The 20319-nt window shown below is 35.0% G+C and overlaps 1 protein-coding gene across 2 annotated transcripts in view; it reads left to right on the top strand.

The window, feature by feature from the left end:
* The window catches only part of RELN (reelin), a 519467-nt gene that overhangs the window by 327668 nt on the left and 171480 nt on the right, over positions 1-20319 (top strand). For both annotated transcript variants that reach the window (XM_023192552.2, XM_023192551.3), the window contains exons 14-19: positions 962-1170; positions 1939-2067; positions 3383-3492; positions 13057-13123; positions 17163-17396; positions 18074-18235. In XM_023192552.2, the coding sequence (XP_023048320.1) occupies positions 962-1170; positions 1939-2067; positions 3383-3492; positions 13057-13123; positions 17163-17396; positions 18074-18235 (911 nt within the window). The remainder of the gene's footprint in view (positions 1-961; positions 1171-1938; positions 2068-3382; positions 3493-13056; positions 13124-17162; positions 17397-18073; positions 18236-20319) is intronic.

Below are 20319 nucleotides of genomic sequence, written 5' to 3'. Positions count from 1 at the left end.
ACAGTGTAGAAGCACCGGTTATTATTATCTTTGCTTTTCTCTTTGCTAGTTAGAGTTACCTATTTGAGGTTGGCCTTTTTTCTTTACCCTTTGGATATAGAACAGGTGTCAGCTCTGGTTATTTGCAAACATGTTCAAAATTATGTGAGATACTCATCATAAGTTGTAAAATTATTTTTTGTAAAAGTAGATTTGTTTGTGCCTAGGCCACACCCACATACTCATTATTCGTTAGCCTTTTCTTCGCACTGATGGTACCCTGAGTAGTTTTAAAAGCTTAAACACAGCTAACATCTAACATCTCAGGGTTTAAGTTAAAAAGACAAAACAAACATCAAGGTTAAAATGGGAAACAACCAGAGTGAATATCCAGTACATTCCATGTACAAGGGTAACCCAAGTTATACCATTTGGGATTTCATAAAGGACTATGTTTCCAGCATTGGCAAGGTAGAACTACACCTGCCCTGGTCATCTTCATGCCTCATATCAAGTCAGCTTTGTGAGTTATAATGCATTGACTCATTAGCGCTTTTGTCCTGTTTTCACAATACTAGTTGGGAAAGCCCTTAGCATGATACCAATCCACTTTCAAAGAGGACTGATGATAAAGTATAAATGTCAAGTTGCCTTTGTCTTGTGCTAATTAAATAAAATGGATACATATGCTTAGATAACTCTTAAAGCCCTTACATCAGTTTATCTTCAGGCAGGGAGAGCCTGATCAAACACACACAGAGGCCCCCACCTCGTGCACAGGAGGAATTCTGAGTCACTAAATTGAATACTCCTTGAGGATAGCATCTTCTTCATGAAATAACAAATGCAACACAAAGGACATTTCCTAGTGCTTAATAAATGGCAGTTACGTACATGGTGTTTACTAGGTCAAATCTAGGAGAATTTACATGGATTAGCATAGAAAGGATTATGAGTGATTCTGGTCTCCTTTGTTTGAAAGGTTCCATCTTTGGTTTCTGTGGTCATCAATCCTGAACTTCAGACTCCTGCTACCAAATTTTGTCTCAGGCAAAAGAACCATCAAGGACATAATAGGAATGTCTGGGCTGTAGACTTTTTCCATGTCTTGCCTGTTCTCCCTTCTACAATGTCTCACATGATACAGTTTTCCATCAATCTGGGATGTGGAACACATCAGCCTGGTAACAGGTAGGAAGCCCTTTTTTGTAAGTGTACAAAACTAAAAATGAGCTTGCAGATTTGACTATTAAATAAGAGGTAGTTTCTAAGTAGAGTTTTAACTGGATTTTAAGTAAAATAGTCATTGATGAAATAACACGCTTTTCCCAAAAGAAAAGTTCTTCAATTAATATGAGGGGTATGATTGGATAGATTTCAAGTAGGAATGGCTTCATTCTAAGAGCTTGATCTTACGTGTCAGAGGTGTTTGCATGTGCTGTGGCAACCACCCATTACAACAGATTGCTAAGACAGAAAAAAAAAAGCAACTGAAAAAAAGCTTGACCTCCTGTCGGCTAGTGACCCCCTAATAATAAGCATGGAAATCAATTAGCGCTTTAAGAACTACGACTTCTCAGTTTCACTTGCCCAAGTGTTGCTCGTATTTTTTCTAAGAATTTTGTCAGTGTCACATTCACAGGATGAAGTGACAGTGTGAGACATGGTAATTGCCTTGCCACCTATCAAACTCAGGAGCACAAACTCAAGTTACCATTTGTTGTCTTTAAAACATAGCTTGTTTATAGCAGTAATTTAACTGATTGCCCTTTGAAAGCTGGTCAGACTTTAGTGAAAGACAAAACAATCATCTAGGAAACAGCATCTTTAAAAAATTTTACACTGTTTTTACAGATGTTTAATGTACTTAACCAGAGTTGAAAATTTCATTTTGTTGTTGTTGTTGTTGTTATTTTACCCTCCCCCATCTTTTGTGTGTGCTTGTTCTGGTTTTATTAGTGTCAGCTTGGAGTTTTCTACCAACCATGGACGTTCCTGGTCCCTCCTTCACACTGAATGCTTACCTGAGATCTGTGCTGGACCCCACCTCCCCCACAGCACTGTCTACTCCTCTGAAAACTACAGTGGGTGAGTACATTCTCTCTGAGATATTGAAATACTTGAATCCATGTTGCAGAATAAAAATCAATGAGTAATCCTGAAATTAGCATTTTTGTCATAATAGGTAAGAAACCTAACCTCTTTAAAAGTGGTCTTGAAAAAAAAAAGAAAGAAAGAAAGAAAGATAGTATCTTTGGTAAATTGGATGCAAGATGAAAATTACGATTTGTGAGGCCATTCATTCTTTATGTACTTGACTTATATTTTGAATTGCATGAACTTAAATTCTATATGGCAGTTCTGTGGTTATTGCCAAAAGATTTATTGCCACAGTACTTATAGAGAAATGCAGCATAGAAAAAATGGAAGAAAGTTAAGTTTTGAAATTGGACCTGGATTCCATTCTGTGTAACAATATTTACTCTGCCTGACATTCCCCTTTTTTCTGCATAATTAAGGATATAGTATGTCTCATTGGGGGCTATTAGGAGAATTAAAGATGATTATATAAAATACTTGCCACATGACAGAATAAGCATTATGAGAATAGTAAAAATATTTACAAGAATGGCAAAATTAAGTTGGGAATTATTTTCTTTGTTATCCCCTTTTAAATGTGTGTAGGGCTGTGGGAGAGCAAAAAATAAAAGTAATTGATGCTAATTAGCAGTACATCTCTGCACAGATGCCTAGCATAAGATAATATCTAAGGTCTGAGTACTGATGGAAAAATTTCTTAAAAGAATATATAAAAACTAAATATCGCTCACTGTTAAGAACAAATTGACTAGGTACGATGACTAACACCTGTAATCCCAGCACTTTAGGAGACCAAGGTAAGGGAATTTCTTGAGGTCAGAAGTTTGAGACCAGTGTGGGCAACACAGTGTGAGACCCTGTCTCTACAGAAATAAAAATTTGAAAATTAAAAATTACCTGGGTGTGGTAGTATGCTTCTGTAGTCCTACCTACTCAGGAGGCTGAGGCAGGAGCATAGCTTGAGCCCAGGATTTTGCGGCTGCAGTGAGTTATGATTGTGCCACTGTACTCCAGCCTGGACAACAGAGCAAGACCCCATCTCTAACAATAAATTAAAACTTAAAAATCTTTTTAAATAATATAAAATAACAAATCCATTACTCTGGCATGCTATGGATGTTTTTACAAGTTGTATGTCTGTTTTAAAGATATAAACAAATTCCACAAGTGAATTTAAAGAGTTTATTGGTAAACTTCAGTGCTTTTCTAAACACACAGAAACTAGAGCATGAAAAGCATGTAAAATACATTCAAAAGATATGAACATAGTTGTGAAGATGGTTTTGTGCTAAATTTCTTGCAGGTGGAACCGAATAACAATTCCCCTTCCTAACGCAGCACTAACCCGGAACACCAGGATTCGCTGGAGACAAACAGGACCAATCCTTGGAAACATGTGGGCAATTGATAATGGTTAGTGTTTATGCCTGTCATAATCACATGCCACTGATGTAGAGTCTTCCTGTGCTTTTGTTTGTCAGCACAGACTTAATCACATTTCTAAGTCATGGTCTTGCAATTCATTAAACACCCTTTCTTCCATTTCTCCTTTGCATTCTGTTAGAAGCCCAGGGATGTGCAATCAGGAAAAAAAAAAAAAAAAAAAAAAAAAAAGCCAATGGAGTCAGCAGTATTAGATGCTAAAATGTTTCAACATACATAAATAAAAAATGCATAAAACCTTGAAACTGAAATTCACAGTTGATGACAAGGGATATCCTAACATTTTCTTTGAATGTTGTATACAAAATTAACATAAATACTTACCATACTGCATGTATTAAAATAAGACCCATTCTTCTCTTAGTAACTACCACAACATCTGGAATGCTTTTCTTTTACATGCAGACAACACACAGAAGGAAACATCATCTCTAAAAAAACTAGTGAAACTTTTACCTCCTTTTCAGAAAATAGTATAGAAAGAAAACTTGGATATATACCTTTTTTAAATCTTGTATCTTTCTTTCATTTTCAAGTGAAGTTTTGGAATTTTGCATCATTTTAAAGTCGATACCACTTATGACAATGACAGAAGATATTTTAAGCTCTCAGGTTGCATGTCTGTACATTTCTTATACTTGTTATTAGTCACCAACTCTTTGGTTTTTGTCTTTCTTTTTATGGATTCAGTGGGTACAAATGTAGTTTTGTATATGAGTATATTGCATAGTGGTGAAGTCTGGACTTTTAGTGTGACTATCACCCAAATAGAATACAAGGTAATTTCTCATCCCTCGCCCCCCTTCTGCCCTCCCACCTTTCTGAGTCTCCAGTGCCTGTTATTCTACTGTCTATGTCCATGTGTACACATTATTTAGCTCCCACTTATAAGTGAGAGCATGTGGTCTACAACTTTCTAAGTAATATCACTTAGGATAATGGCCTCCAATTCCAGCTATGTTGCAGCAAAAGACACGATTTCATTCTTTTTCATGGCTGAGTAGTATTCCATGGTGTGTTTGTGTGTGTAACATATTCTTTGATCACCCATTAATGGACATTTGCGTGGATTCCATGACTTTGCTATTATGAAAGTGCTGCAATAAACATACAAGTGCAGATTTCCCTTTAATATATTGATTTCTTTTTCTTTGGGTAGATACTCAGTAGTGAGGTTGCTGGGTCAAATGGTAGTTCTAGTTTTCATTCTTTGAGAGATCTCTATTCTGTTTTCCAAAGGTTTTCCTAATTTAAATTCCTACCAACAGTGTATAAGAGTTTCCTTTTCCCCCACATCCTCACCAGTATCTGTTATTTTTTTACTTTTTAAGGATACCCATTCTGATTGGTGTAAGATGGTATCTCATTGTGATTTTAATGTGCGTTTTTCTGATAATTAGTGGTGTTTAGCATTTCTATATGCCTGTTGGCCATTTGTATGTCTTCTTTTGTAAACTGTTTGCTCGTGTCCTTTGCCAGCTTTTTAATGGAACTGTACGTTTTTTCTTGTCAAGGTGTTTGAGTTCACTGTTAATTCTGGATATTAGTCCCTTCTCAGATGCATAGTTTGCAGATATTTTCTCCCAATCTGTAAGTTGTCAGTTCACTCTCTTCATTATTTCTTTTACTGTGCAGAAACTTTGGGCTTGATTGAAGCCCGTTTGTCTTTTTGTTTTTGTTGTCTGTGCTAAGATATTAGTCATTAATTCTTTGCCTAGGCCAGTGTTCAGAAGAGTTTTTCCTAGATTTTCTATATTAATCCATTCTTGCACTGCTGTAAAGAACTACCTGAGATTGGGTCCTTTATAAAGAAAAGTGGTTTAATTGTCTCACCGTTACATGGGCTGTACAGGAAGCATGGCTAGGAGATCTCAGGAAACTTACAATCATGGCAGAAGGACAAAGGGAAGCAGGCACGTTTTACATGGCCAGAGGAGAAGAGAGAGTGAAGCGTGAGGTGCTACACACTTTTAACCAAACAAATCTTGTGAGAACTATCACAAGAACAGCAAGGGGGAAATCCACCTCCATGATCTAGTCATCTCTGACCAGGCCCCTCCTCCAATATTGGGAGCTACAATTTGACATGAGATTTGGGCAGGGATACAAATCCAAACCATATCAGTTTTCTTCTAGGATTTTTATAGTTTCATATCTTACATTTAAATATTTATTCCATCTTGAGTTAATTTTTGTATATGGTAAGAGGTATGGGTCTAGTTTCATTCTTCTGCAATTTGCCATCCAATTTTCCCAGCACCATTTATTGAATAGGGTGTTCTTTCCCTAGTGTATTTTTTTTTTTGAAGATTGTTGAAGATCAGTTGGCTGTCTGTAGGTGGCATTATTCTGGGCTCTCTATTCTGTTTCATTGATGTATGTGTCTATTTTTATACCAGTACCATGCAGTTTTGGTTACTATAGCCTTGTAGTATAATTTGAAGTGAGATAATATGATGCCTCCAGCTTTGTTCTTTTTGCTTAGGATTGCTTTGGCTATTCACTTTCCTTTGGTTCCATATGAGTTTTAGGATTGTTTTTCCTAATTCTGTGAAAAATGACATTGGTATTCTGATAGGAATTGCATTGAAGCTGTAGATTGCTTTGGGCAGTGTGATCATTTTAATGATATTGATTCTTCTAATCCATGAGTATAGGATATTTCTCCATTTGTTTTTGTCCTACAGTTTTTTTTTTTCATCAGTGTTTCATAGTTTCTCTTGTAGAGATCATTCACCTCCTTGGGTAAAAGTATTCCTAGGTATTTTGTTTGTAGCTATTGTAAATGGGATTGATGTCCTGATTTTATCCTCCATTTATTATCGATATATAGAAATGTTCCTGATTTTTGTATGTTGATTTTATATCCTGAATCTTTACTGAAGTCATTTGTCAAATCTAGGAGTCTTTGAGAGAAGTTTTTAGGATTTTTTAGGTATAAGATCATATCATAACCAGAGATAATTCGACTTTATATTTTTAAATTTGTGTGCCTTTTATTTCTTTCTCTTGCCTGATTGCTCTAGATAGTACTTGCAGTACTATATTGAATAGGAGTGGTGAAAGTGGGAATCCTTATCCTGTTCCAGTTCCTAGAGGGAATGCTTTGACTTTTTCCCCATTCCATATGATGTTGGCTTTGGGTTTGTTATATACAGCTTTTATTATTTTGAAGTATGTTCCGTCTACACCTAGTTTGTTGAGAGCTTTTATCATGAAAGGATGCTGAATTTTATCAAACGCTTTTCTGTATCTATTAAGATCATTTTATGCTTTTTGTTTTTAATTCTGTTTATGTAGTGAATCAAATTTATTGATTTGCGTATGTTGAGCCATCCTTGCATCCCTGGAATGAAACCCACTTGATCATGTTGTATTATCTTTTAGATGTGCTGTTGGATTCAGTTTGCTAATATTTTGTTAAGGAATTTTGCATCTGTGTCCATGAGGGATATTGGTCTGCAGTTTTTCTTTTTCGTTGTGTCCTTGCCTGGCTTTGGTTTGGGTTTATATTGACTTCATAGAATGAGTTACGAAGGATTCCCTCCTCCTCGGTTTTTGGAACAGTTTTAGCAGGATTGGTACCAGTTCTTCTTTGTGCATCTTGTAGAATTCAGCTGTCAATCAGTCTTGTCCTGAGAGCTTTTATTTGTTGGGAGAATTTTTATTACTGATTCAGTGTCACTACTTGTTATTGGTCTGTTCCGGATTTCTGTTTCTTCCTGCTTCAATCTTAGGAGGAGGTATGTCTCCAGGAATTTATCCATTTTCTGTAGATTTTCTGGTTTGTGCACATAAAGATGTTTATAGTACACACTGATTATCTTCTGTATTTCTGTGGTATCAGTTGTAATGTCTCCTTTTTCATTTTTTATTCTGCTTATTTGAATAGTCTCTCTTTTCTTGTTTAATCTAGCTAGTGATTGATCAACTTGGTTCATATTTTAAAAGAACAACGTTTCATATGATTGATCCTTTGAATTTTTTTTTTTTTTTTTTTTTTGGTCTTTATTTTATTTAGTTCTGCTCTGGTCTTCGTTATTTGTTTCCTTCTGATAGCTTTGGATTTGGTTTATTCTTGTTTTTCTAGTTCCTTGAGGTGCAATATTATGTTGTTAATTTGTGATCTATTTTTATGTAGGAATTTAAGATTATAGCCTTCTCTCTTAGCCCTGCTTTTGCTGTGTCTTAGAAGCTTTGTTATGTTATGTCTCTATTTTCACTCATTTCAAAAATTTTTTTAATTTCTGTGTTCATTTTGTCATTAACTCAAAGATCATTCAGGAGCGGGTTGTTTAATTTTCATGTATTTGTGTAGTATAAGATTTCCCTCAGAATTAATTTCTAGTTTTATTCTACTGTCATTTGAGAAGGTATTTGACATGATTTTGATTTTTTAAAAATTTATTGAGACTTGTGTTGTGGCCTAACATATGGCCTATCCTGGAGAATCTTTCATGCACTCATGAGAAAAATGTATATTCTGTGGTTGTTTGGTAGAATGTTCTGTAAATGTTTGTTAGGTTCATTTGTCCTAAAGTCCAATTTAAGTCCAGTGTCTCTTTGTTGAATTTCTGTCTCAATGATCTGTATGGGGCTGTCAGTGTCATGTTGAAGTCTCTTACTACTATTGTATATATTGCACCCCATCTATTTTCTTAGGTCTAGTAGTGTTTGTTCTATGAATCTGTATGTTCCAGTGTTGGGTGCATATATATTTAGGATTGCTACTATGTCTTCTTGTTGAATTGATCCTTTTATCATTTTATAATAACTTTGTCTTCATTTTTACTGTTGTTGATTTAAAGTCTATTTTATCTTACGTAAGTATAGCTGCTTCTGTTCATTTTTGGTTTCTGTTAGTTTGGAATATCTTTTTCCATCCCTTTATCTTTAGTCTATAAGTGTCTTTACCAGTTAGGTGGGGTTTTTTTAAGCAGTGTATGTGTATGGTTGGATTGTGTTTTTTAATCCATTCTGCCAATCTGTATCTTTTAAATGGAGCATTTAATCCATTTCTGTTCAAGAACTATATTGACATGTGGGTTTTTGTTCCTGTTATAATGTTGATTGTTATCTTGTTGCTTTGCAGCCTCGTTTGTGTAATTGTTTTATAAGACCTGTAAGCTTTATACTGTCATTTGTTTTTATGATGGTGAGTATTGATCTTTAATTTCTATGTTTAGACCTCCCTTAACAATTCTTGTAGGATTGGTCTAGTGGTAGTGAATTTCCTTAGCATTTGCTTGTCTGGGAAAGACTTTCTTCTTCGTTTATGAAGCTAAATTCTAATGGAATACAGAATTCATGGTTAACAGTTTTTTTCTTTAGAAACCTAAAAATGGGATCCCAATCTCTTCTGGCTTATAAGGTTTCTATTAAGAATTCCACTGTTAGTCTGATGGAATTTTCTTTACAGATAATTAGATATTTTTCTCATGCTAATCTTAAGATTTTTTCTTTCATGCTGTCTCCAGATAGTCTGATGACTATATAACTTGGTGACGTCCTTACGATGTATTTTTCTGGAGTTCTGTCAGCCTTTGTATCTGGATGTCTAAATCTTTAGCAAGACTTTAGGGATGTTTTCCTCAATTACTTCCTCAAACAGACTTTCCAGATTTTTTGCTTTTCTTCTCCCTCAGTAATACTTTTGACTCATAGGTTGGGACATTTTACATAATCTCTTATTTCTCAAAGTTTTTGTTCATTTTTAAAATTCTTGTTCTTTCTTTCAGTCTGTGTTAACTTGAAAAACCTGTATTCAAGCTCTGAGATTATTTCTTCTGCTTGGTCTAGTCTATTGTTAAAACTTTAAACCATATTTTGTAATTCCTTTTTGTTTGGGATTTGGGTTTTCTTAAAAAAAAAATACTTATTTCTTTGATAAATTTGTCATTCATATCCTGAATTGATTGTCTGATGTTTTTGTATTGGCTTTTACCTTTCTCTTGGATCTCACTGAGATTCTTTAAAATTAAGATTTTGAATTCTTTATCTGGTATTTCAAGGATTTCATTTTGATTAGGATCCATGTTAGAGCATTAGTATAATTTAACACTCTGTTTTTGCATGCTTCCAGAATTGTTCTGCTGCTTCCTTCTCATCCCAAGATACTGTCTCTTATTTTTTTTAATTTACTTTCGTTTGGATGGAATTTTTTTCTCTTGAGGATGTAACTATAATGTATGCTGTGTAGGATCATTTGGCCTTGGTTCTTGGAGCATTCAGTGGCAAAGACTGTCTATGTGTTCACTGGTTATATATATATCCTTAGTGTAGTGGCTTTATCAAATGCTGATTGTAGTAGTGATGTACTGGGTATGAAGAGGCAATAATTTTCAACCTACTCTTTTTAAATGTTTTTGGTAGTCAGCCATGGCACGTGCCTGTATTCCCAGCTACTCAGGAAGCAGAAGCAAAAGGATCACTTGATTTCAGGAGTTTGTGACTACTGTGTACTATCATCTCATCTATGAATAGCTACTGTATTCCAGGACAACATAGCAAGATCTCATCTCCCCAAAGACCATGGAAGCTGAGAGTCCAAAGAAGGAGGCTGACAAATTCAGTTTCTTAGGAAGACACACTTAATAAAGACTTACAAACAGAAGCTGTAGTTTTGGGAAGCCATGAGATAAGATGATGAATCCCTGCATGATTGTTTGGTTTCTTATTTTAATTACAGGTAGATTAATAGCGTTCCTATTTTCAGAGAGCATATAAGTTGGCTGAAGGCTTATACTACAAGTAACTAGAAAGCGAGAAAGAGAGGAGAAGGGACAAAATGTCAATAGCTAAGCAAATTTAGCATAGCCACTGATTTGAGGTCAATTTTATAAAATGGAAAAAATGTACACCCTTGTTTAATGTTGATTTTCCATGTCTTAATCAGGTCTCTGTTATTTTTTAATAATTTAGACATTGAGAAACAACTAATTCTTGAAACTGGAGAAAAACTTTAGAAAAGATAATTTGCTGATGAACTAATGTGAATTATTTCCCAATATGTATCCAAAAAACAGACCAATGGAAGGCCCACCCTCAAAGACCATATGAGCTATATGGATATAAACATAGTTAATTTGCAGAAACATCTAAAGATGAAGGGGTTAAAATGCAGTTTCTTCATTGGTAGAACATTTTGCATGGCATTGTAGGTATTGCACCGGTTCATTAGCTCTAGGGAGTAGGCATTTGCGTCTAGATAGCAGGATATGAGTGACTTTTTCTTGCTGTCACACTTTTTAAGGATTCTATAATGAACCTTTATTACTTTGATAATTATCAAAGTGTTTTAGAAATGAATAATGAAAAAGTATGTAAGAAAATTAAGAGTGCAATGAAGCACATGTAAGCCTATGAAAAGAATGTTTCAATTTCCTAAAGAAGGCTGTTACAACACAATTTTAGTTCAGAAAGTGTTCACTACACATCCCCTGAGTTCCCATGCTTTGAGTGGAATCGTGCTTTGAGTAGAATGGGAAAGGGCAAAGATACATGGAATGCACATGGTTAGCAAGGTAGGCTGAATGCAAAACCTGGTGCAGAATCTCTTTAATTCTGTTATCATTCTATGTGAGTTTTTCACAGAAACAGGACCCACCTTTTGGCTTCTTTTACAAGGGAAGAAGAGGACACATACTCCCTCCCAAGAGAAATGTGTGCTTACTTGCCAAAAAAAAAAAAAAAAAAAAAAAAAACCCTGAAATCTCTCCCATTTCGCTATGTAATTCCAGAATTATGTCACAGAAAAAAAATAGAAAAAAACAGATCAATATCATAATTCTGTTAGATATGTTCTTCCTTCATGGCAGAGTCAACTTCTGCTAATGTGTAAAGAAATTACTTTGGAAATTACCCTGAAAATCTTAGCTAAATGGAAAGTCCTTAAAGCAAAGTACATTTCTTATCATTTTTAATATTTTTTCAACTTGACTATATTACTGATAATAGTGAAGAAAGCTATTCTATCCTATTCACACTCTTAGGAAACAAGAAGCCTGTTATGAGTCCTAATGGCTTCATCATTAGCAGGAAGGGATGACAATGAAATTCTTAATTGCAACTTTTTTCATTGACTTGGAATGTCTTAATTTATCGTTGAATTTTTTATGATGGAAGTTTCTTGAACTATGACACGGGTACCCTATTTCTTAGAGCATATCTTCAGCCATAAAATCAAGTGTGCTGGGAAAACAATCTGTATGCTTTTCCAGGCTGAAGAAGAATGGAGCCAGCCCCTTTCTTGTTCCTTGGTGCACAGTGGAGCACATCAAAACAACAGGACAAGAGGGTGTCAAGGAATACTTGACCTCAGTGTGGTGCTGATTGTAACCATGTAGTGCTGGGTACCTTTCTAAGGATAATATGTTTCTTTACTTATTTCCTCCAAGAAATATTATTATCCCACTTTAAGGAGTAGGAATATTGAGGCTTAGACAGGATAAATTACTTATCAGAGTTTCCTGAGTGAAGCCAGAATTTGAAGCCCAGATTATGTGACACCTGAAACCAATACCTTTGATAACTCAGCCTGCTATCTAATCTCTTCCTAAACCAGCAGTTTCCATCACCAAGAGCTTTCCATTGGCCTGCAATGCATTGAATTTGAATTACTCCACCTGTTAATTGGCAGGTATTAAGTGCTTATAGGAGCATAGGCTACAGGAAAGTTTATTTTACAATAAAATTATTTAAATACTTTGAAATGACTACAGGACAGAAAAAAAATGATAATGGGTTATAAATTTGCTTATGCCGAAAACACTGAATACACGAGGTTTTATTACATCTTGAATTTCTCGTTAGTTTAATACCACTTTTACACCATTTGGTATATTATTAATTTTGCTGATTAACAAAATAATTAATATATTTAAATGTATTGGAGTCTGAGTATCTCAGAACCTACCATTCAACAATCAGTAGCCTTTTTCTCAGCATTCCAAAGATTGAAATTTAGGTTTGTAACATTCTATTATCAGCCAAGCCCAGCATTTAGGGAAAAAAAATCTGCATGATGGAGAAAACTTTAGGCTCAACAACAGATTCTTAACTCCTCATTTCCAGGAAAGGTAGATTAATATTTAGAAATATATGTAATAGTCATCCACAGTGTTACAGATTTTTCCCCTAATAGGAATGAAAATTATGGCATGACTTCTCCATATTGTGATATGTCAGATTGGTCCTTTGTAAATTCTTTTTTTCTACCTAAAGAATATAAACTTTGTAGAATGTTCAAGGCAGAAGCACTAATATTGTCTAATAGAATCTATTGAGGAATTCATAAGCTCCTATCTTCTTTGATATGAAATGTTAAAATCTTAAAAGGATTATCTGTGTAACTTGTAACCGTTTCAGTAGCTTTGTAACTAAGCACTTACCTTATCACACAGCACTCCATATGTCACCCTGAATTCCTGCACACAACGTACACACAAGGGGCCATATTGCATGGATATTGCTTCACAAAATTGTACTGGTAGTGTTCTGTGTTTTTGTAATTATGTTCTCTTTTCTCCCCCACAGTTTATATTGGCCCATCATGTCTCAAATTCTGTTCTGGCAGAGGACAGTGCACTAGACATGGCTGCAAGTAAGCATCTTAAAATAATACTTACGCTTCTCCTTTTTGATGTGTAATTTACATATTGAAGTCACAAGTCATTTACTAACCTTTTTTAGGATTGGGGGTCCTTTAAGGCAAAAAATTGGATATTTCTAATAGAATTTAAGTGTAATTCAAATGAATTTTTAAGCGAAAATTAATACATTTTATGTTAGGCTAAATTGTGGACAAATTTAGCATTCCTCATGTGAATTTGTGAACAAATTGGAATTCCTCACAGCTTGATGGCTGCTTTTCCTGCCTGTAGTTACATCCCTTTCCATAAACCAGTTCGGGTGTTCATGAGTCACATTGTAATTCCCAGCGTGCTTTGTAAATAATTATAAAAATCAGTAATGACCCATAGATCCAATGCTAAAGGAAACTGGACTGGGCCAAATCTACCAGATTTGATAAACAAATTCATCATCTTTAAATATAACTTAAGAATCTTGTTTACTTTTGAAAATCATTTGGGTCTTTAATAAATTATAAAGTATTTTACAAAACAATGCCGTTGAATATGAAGTCTGAAATTATACATTAATAATGTAATATCTAATTACACCAATGAATTATTTTATGTTTATACCAAAAAATGGATATTCACATTTATTATGTCATTCTTATATTAATATTTAATTATAAAATATTCTGGGAATTCCTGAAACCACAGGCAATCTGTTATAAAGATAAGTTTTCAACAGCTGATCATCTAGTGTACTTTTTCTTGTCCTTCCAACAAAAAGAGTAATTAATCAATTAGTTAATTTGTTAATGAGTAGAGAACTCATAAAAGGGCTTTGAACTTGATCATTTAGAAATTGCAGGCTGGGCACGGTGGCTCATGCCTGTTATCCCAGCACTTTGGGAGGCTGAGGTGGGTGGATCACTTGAGGTCAGGAGTTCGAGACCAGCCTGGCCAACATGGTGGGACCCCCCCCCCCCCACCATCTCTACTAAAAATACAAAAATTAGCCAGGCGTGGTGGCATGCATCTGTAATCCCAGCTACTAGGGAGGCTGAGGCAGGAGAATCACTTGAACCTGGGAGGCAAAGGTTGCAGTGAGCCAAGATCGCATCACTGCCCTCCAGCCTGGGCTCCATCTCAAAAAGAAAAAAAAGAAATCGCATGTATGAGCCAAGCACTTGTTGACATTGAGATTAGTGTGGCTTTTTAACTTTCTAACTATATTTCAGTGATTTTAATTAACAAAGACATCACTCTGCCCAATGGAAATTTTTTATACAATATGCGAAGAATTGAAAATTTTCCATCTATGTTTCAAAACTGAATATGCATCCTTGTGTTCTCATAAAACTACCAACTCCCACCCCAAAACACTACTCATTAGATCTATGAAACATTGGCTGATATTTTCCTCAAGTTGTTATGTGCATCTATTATCCATAACCAGACCATCTTCTTAGTGTATTTCAAATAAAATTAACATGAAGCCAGATAGTTTTGCAATTCCTGATGTTGTCCAGAAAAGTTTTGGGGAAAAAAAATTATCTAAAATGACAACTGCTTTTATTTTCAAAAAATAGAAAGTGATATTTCTAAAAAGACCTATCTATAATTATAGTAGTTATACTTCAGACTTCATTTTATGTGTATCATATTCCTCTTAGAATTAAGTGGTTTTATTAAGGCTACCATCTATGCCACCCATGGTGGATACAAACAGAAATCTAAATGGTGGCTTTATGCTTTTGAACATTGTTCTTTTTTGACACCATACATTATTCTGAATAGTCATAGTCTTTTCCTCCTTTTGAAGTTTTACAGAATATTTTCACCATCTGGAACTTTAGTGTTTTTCCCTATTTCTAACAATGTTTTATGTAATACTCATTGGCTTTGTCCACTTACAGTTGGACTAAAAGTTTGACTACTACCTTCTTTTCCAGCAATATGTACCTTATTGAGTTTGAGCAAAATTGCACAGAAAAGAAAGTTATATGTAATACCACTTCCTTTAAACAAACCATTGAATCTGGAACCTTTGCAACTTTGTATTTTTCTCTCCTCTTTACTCTGCCTCTCCCCCATTTTACTGCTATTTGCTATCAAGATTCTACCCTCTCATGTTCCCTCTGACACTTTCTGGCCTGTGTACAATCCCAGGCCTGGTTCTCTAAATGGACAGTCTACTAACCTGATAAGCCCAACCCTGTTAGAGATGCTAATGAGGAGAGAGAGCATTAGAACCCTTTCTTCACAAGTGTCATCCATGTAGCTTAACAGTGGGGTCTTTTTCTTGACATTACAGGGTGACTCTACTGCTAAATTTAAGCATGTGTAGATGCATCAGTAGGAGACATATTGGGAGTCAGGAGAGCCTTGTGTCATACTCAAAATCACCAACGTGGGTGACCCTGTTGTTTTGCTGAGAAACAAAGACTACAAAGTTTTTTGTTTTTTAAAAAAGTTATTTTTAAAAAACTATCAGCATTATTTCTCAATTGAATGACCTTTGATTAAAAGTAGACTTTTAAAATGACTAAATGGAAAGTGACTCCAATGTGAGTCATCTCTAAATGAGCACCAGTTTCTCCCAGTCACTTGTCCTGAGAAGACACATTTAAGATACACAAAAATGTAAATTGCCCTGAAATACACTCTGGAATAGATAGTCTTGTTAAGGAAAACTAATTCCAATTCATGACTGTGGTAAAACACACTCAGTTTCCTGACTTTAAAAAGTGTTCGGTTTAGCTGATTTTAAACATTCTTTTTTGGGAACAACTTGGCTATTCAGTCTAAGTCCATTAGACAACATGTGAAAGAAGGCTCATCCAGTAAATATTGACTTTCCTTTCATCCCCTTATTGATGCTACTTAAGATACCAAGACAACCTTCAGACTTCATGCTACAGTAGTTCTTAGCATTTTAGGCTCCAAATTATTTGGTAATCTGATAAAACCTTTGAACCTTCTCCCCAAAAAATCCAATATACATAAAAGTGGTCATTTGATTTCAGCATATTTTTACATTCTATGGATCCCTGAAAGGCCAGCATAGACCCGAGTCTCAGTAGTACTGCCAAAGAAGTATACTGAGTCATGCCATAGTATCACTTCATTGGTACATTTGCTTTGTAAAGGTTTGTTTCAGACTTCAGCAAGCTTTGAATGCTCCCATGAGAATCCCCCACTCAAAAAGATACCAACTGAGCAACCTTATAAATGTAGTGAAAAGGAAATAGCACAGTAAAAACAAAGAATTTGAAACTATTTCATGACGAATAATCTCCTTAAAACATAGATGTTTCCATTGCTGATTCATCTCTGATGAGGTTTTCTCACTGGTAGAAGACTTGGGTCACTCCTATATATTCTAGTCAGCTAATATAGATACAGCACATTCTCACATAGAAGCAAACAGGTTATTGGGGAGTAGGGAAAGGTTTATTTTTCTTGAAGTGCCACTGATTTGAGAGAGTCCACTGAGAGGCAACACAGTGCTGCTAAGGATGTCTATCTAGGTCAACGGTGTACATATTCCCTTTATACATTTGAAATAGTTAAAGATAGATTCATTTTCCAATAGTTTCTAAATATTTAATTCCTATCACAAGCATAACATGTATTTTAACATTTGTTCTTAGAAAAAATTTATTCTGGGTACCTTTTTAGAAGTGCTTTATGCTGTTTCTTTTATAAATGTAATGAACATTATGAATAAAATTATATACATAAACCTTTTACAGATATTTTAAGTTGGAAATGTGTATGAACATAGATGTATTTTAGATAAACTGCTGGTACTGGTTGAAGGTGAGTGCTGAATTGCTGTTTTAATTGTAGGCTTTTTATGGCAGGGCTGCGCAAAGACTGTATTTGTCTGTAATATTTACAGTCCATATCAAATCTTCAGATTCAGTAGTCTCCAAAGACTAATGAGCCTCATTTACCATTCAGTGAAATCCTAGCCTCTGGACTTCCTCCCCCCCAAAGTAGATTCAAGAATCTCCAAAACAGCCAACAGTTTAAGATTTAATTTCACCGTATTTCTTTCAGGTGTGACCCTGGATTTTCTGGCCCAGCTTGTGAGATGGCATCCCAGACATTCCCAATGTTTATTTCTGAAAGCTTTGGCAGTTCTAGGCTCTCCTCTTACCATAACTTTTACTCTATCCGTGGTGCTGAAGTCAGCTTTGGTTGTGGTGTCTTGGCCAGCGGTAAGGCCCTGGTTTTCAACAAAGATGGGCGGCGTCAGCTAATTACATCCTTCCTTGACAGCTCACAATCCAGGTGAGTGAAGGCAGGGGAGAATACATACAAAAGCCAGATACTAATGTTGAATTTAGTTATATGATCCATTTTTATTTCTTATATTTTTTCTGATAGACATCTTCTCATTTTTAACCAGGGTTGTAGGGAGCTTACAGTTTATTGACAGTTAATTTGCCCTAGTTTTTAGTAAATTAGGAGGCTCACCAATGACTTGGATATTAATGACTGACTAGGTTTTTTAAAATATGAAATGTTAGCATCAAAACTATGTTCTTAAGCCAAGAGCTAGTTAATTATTTATGTAGTTTTATTTATTTGACAGCTTGCAGAGGCTGATTAGATTTACTCTACAACTTCCCTTCCCCCAGTGTCTAATAAATAATGCAGTAAAGAAGTGATTGGCATTTTAAGTGTATGTACACAAGTACATAGTATACAAATGTGCATAAACATCCAGTTATATTTTTATGGATCTATCTGTATATAAAATATGTGTATCGACATGTACATGAATATCTACACATACTCATACATCTCCCAATGAAATTACTTACATTTTATAAAAGAGGGATGAGTAGAAACATTTAATTTGGGAGTAGTTCACTTAAATCAGTTTGAAATTCCTTAAAGACCAAAGTGAACATTATGATTAAAAATGTTTATGCATACACTAATTATAGACAACTTGTGTCTAGGTTTCTCCAGTTCACACTGAGACTGGGGAGCAAATCTGTTCTGAGCACATGCAGAGCCCCTGACCAGCCTGGTGAAGGAGTTCTGTTGCATTATTCTTATGATAATGGGATAACTTGGAAACTCCTGGAGCACTATTCATATCTCAGCTATCATGAGCCCAGGTATGTTGGAAAGCATTTGGAAAAATGGTTGTAGAGTGATATCTCCCTCCTGGGGAAATCATAATTCAAATGGTATCAAATTCTAGATATTTTTCCATTGACAGATGGCGGACAAAGATTGATGTGTCTTGCAACGAAAAACTACCAAGCCAACCCATTCGTTTATCCCACTGACTTCTGATCATTTGAAGGAATTTATTGTCATATTTTAAAATATGCATCTAAGGGAAATATTTCGATGCTTGTAAAAGAGAAAAGTAGGCTGGGTGTGGTAGCTCATGCCTGTAATCCCAGCAGTTTGGGAGGCCGAGGCAGGTGGATCACAAAGTCAGGCGATTGAGACCATCCTGGTCAATATGGTGAAACCCTGTCTCTACTAAAAACACGAAAATAAGCTGGGTGTGGTGGCACGCAGCTGTAGTCCCGGCTACTCAGGAGGCTGAGGCAGGAGAATTGCTTGAACCCGGCAGGCAGAGATTGCAGTGAGCTGAGACTGCATCATTGCACTCCAGCCTGGCAACAGAGCGAGACTCCATCTCAAAAAAAAGAGAGAGAAAAGTAATTAACACTATTACACAGGATTTTAATATGGCACTAAATTGTAATTGCTGTTGATAAATATTAGTGATATATTTTAATGTTGTAATAAATTATATGATGTAATATATATCGTATAACCAATATGTTATTAAGATTTACATGTAATATAATTAAGTAATGAATAAAAAGACATTTTTTAGCATGTATAGTCTCTCTGGCAAAAATGGGATGTTAGGGTTTATTTAAAGCCCTTTCTTCAGACCATTTCTATTTTTCTTTAGTGTATAGATTTCATCATATATAGTATCAGTTGTCAGATTTAAGTCTTACTTGAAGCTGGGCTATCTTTCAATGTTGGCAGAATAGTAACAAAATTAATGGTACAATTTCAGGTGTGTCTGAAAGATCCTTTCGCTTCCTAAACACTTACTGAGCTACTCACTGAAATGCCTTTAAAAATATCGAGGGATTAAGATTTAAAGTTAAAATTCCATCAGAGTAGTTGATACCGTGGCTTACATTCACAGTCACATATAAATGGACTAATATTCCATTTCACTTCCTGGAAGTATATTTTAATCATGAGGAGATGAGAAAGAGAGAAAGCTTTGGACACGGAAGTTTGCATTGGCACCCTGGAAAAAAGACAGGGTTAAGGAAAGTAAGAGAGGGGGGACTGAGGATATATTTTATATATTTTACAGTTTTGCCTAGAACGGCCCCTTTATTTAAGTATTTGCAAATAGATGAGAACTTTTATTTTCATAGAAAATGAAGTAGCATGTAACAGATAATGATTAACATCTATTATAACTTATAAGTGTTATACATTCTAAAATTTTAAAGATGCATCAACTGTGTTGGGTATTTTCCCTGTATAGGTAAAAATCTAGTGCTAAACTCAACTTTCTTACTAAGTAGAGACACATGAATCCTAAAGAAACTTTTCATAGACTCTCCATAGTAACCATTAAAAGAAAATTAAACAAAAATCAAGGTAATGATGATGAAAGCATGAAGAAAATACCACAATCCTAAGTTGGCCTAAAGCACAATTTTTTCTAACAAAGATGGACAGCTGCAAAATTCAGTAATCAATCTATATCATGAAATTTAATTAATCTTTGTTGATATGAAAAATAATTACACATTTAATGTGCTATTGCAAAGGCGCGTTTAATCTTGCCTACCATTTGACAGCAACATTTTTCTTCTAAGAATCAAGGTGGCTTTTCAGTATTAGATATGTGCATGGCTTGAAAGATTAAGATCACAGTGGAGTTTTTTTTTTAAAAGGAGAACGTGGTAATGGTAGCAAAAACACCTTAATTTTCTGTGTGTGTGTGTGTGTGTGTGTGTGTATATATATATATATATATGTATCTCTGTCCATAATTCTTCCTCCTGCCCCCTCTGTCTTACAAATATTAATAAAAGGTGACATGGCAGAAGAGGAATTTGATATATTCTAGATACCAAATTATATTTTATATGATAAATAATACAAGCCATGTAAATTCTTCATAAGAAAGTTAAATATATCT

Source organism: Piliocolobus tephrosceles, chromosome 8 (assembly GCF_002776525.5).
Source record: "Piliocolobus tephrosceles isolate RC106 chromosome 8, ASM277652v3, whole genome shotgun sequence".
NCBI lineage: Eukaryota > Metazoa > Chordata > Mammalia > Primates > Cercopithecidae > Piliocolobus > Piliocolobus tephrosceles.
This window is presented reverse-complemented; position numbering and strand designations above follow the sequence as displayed.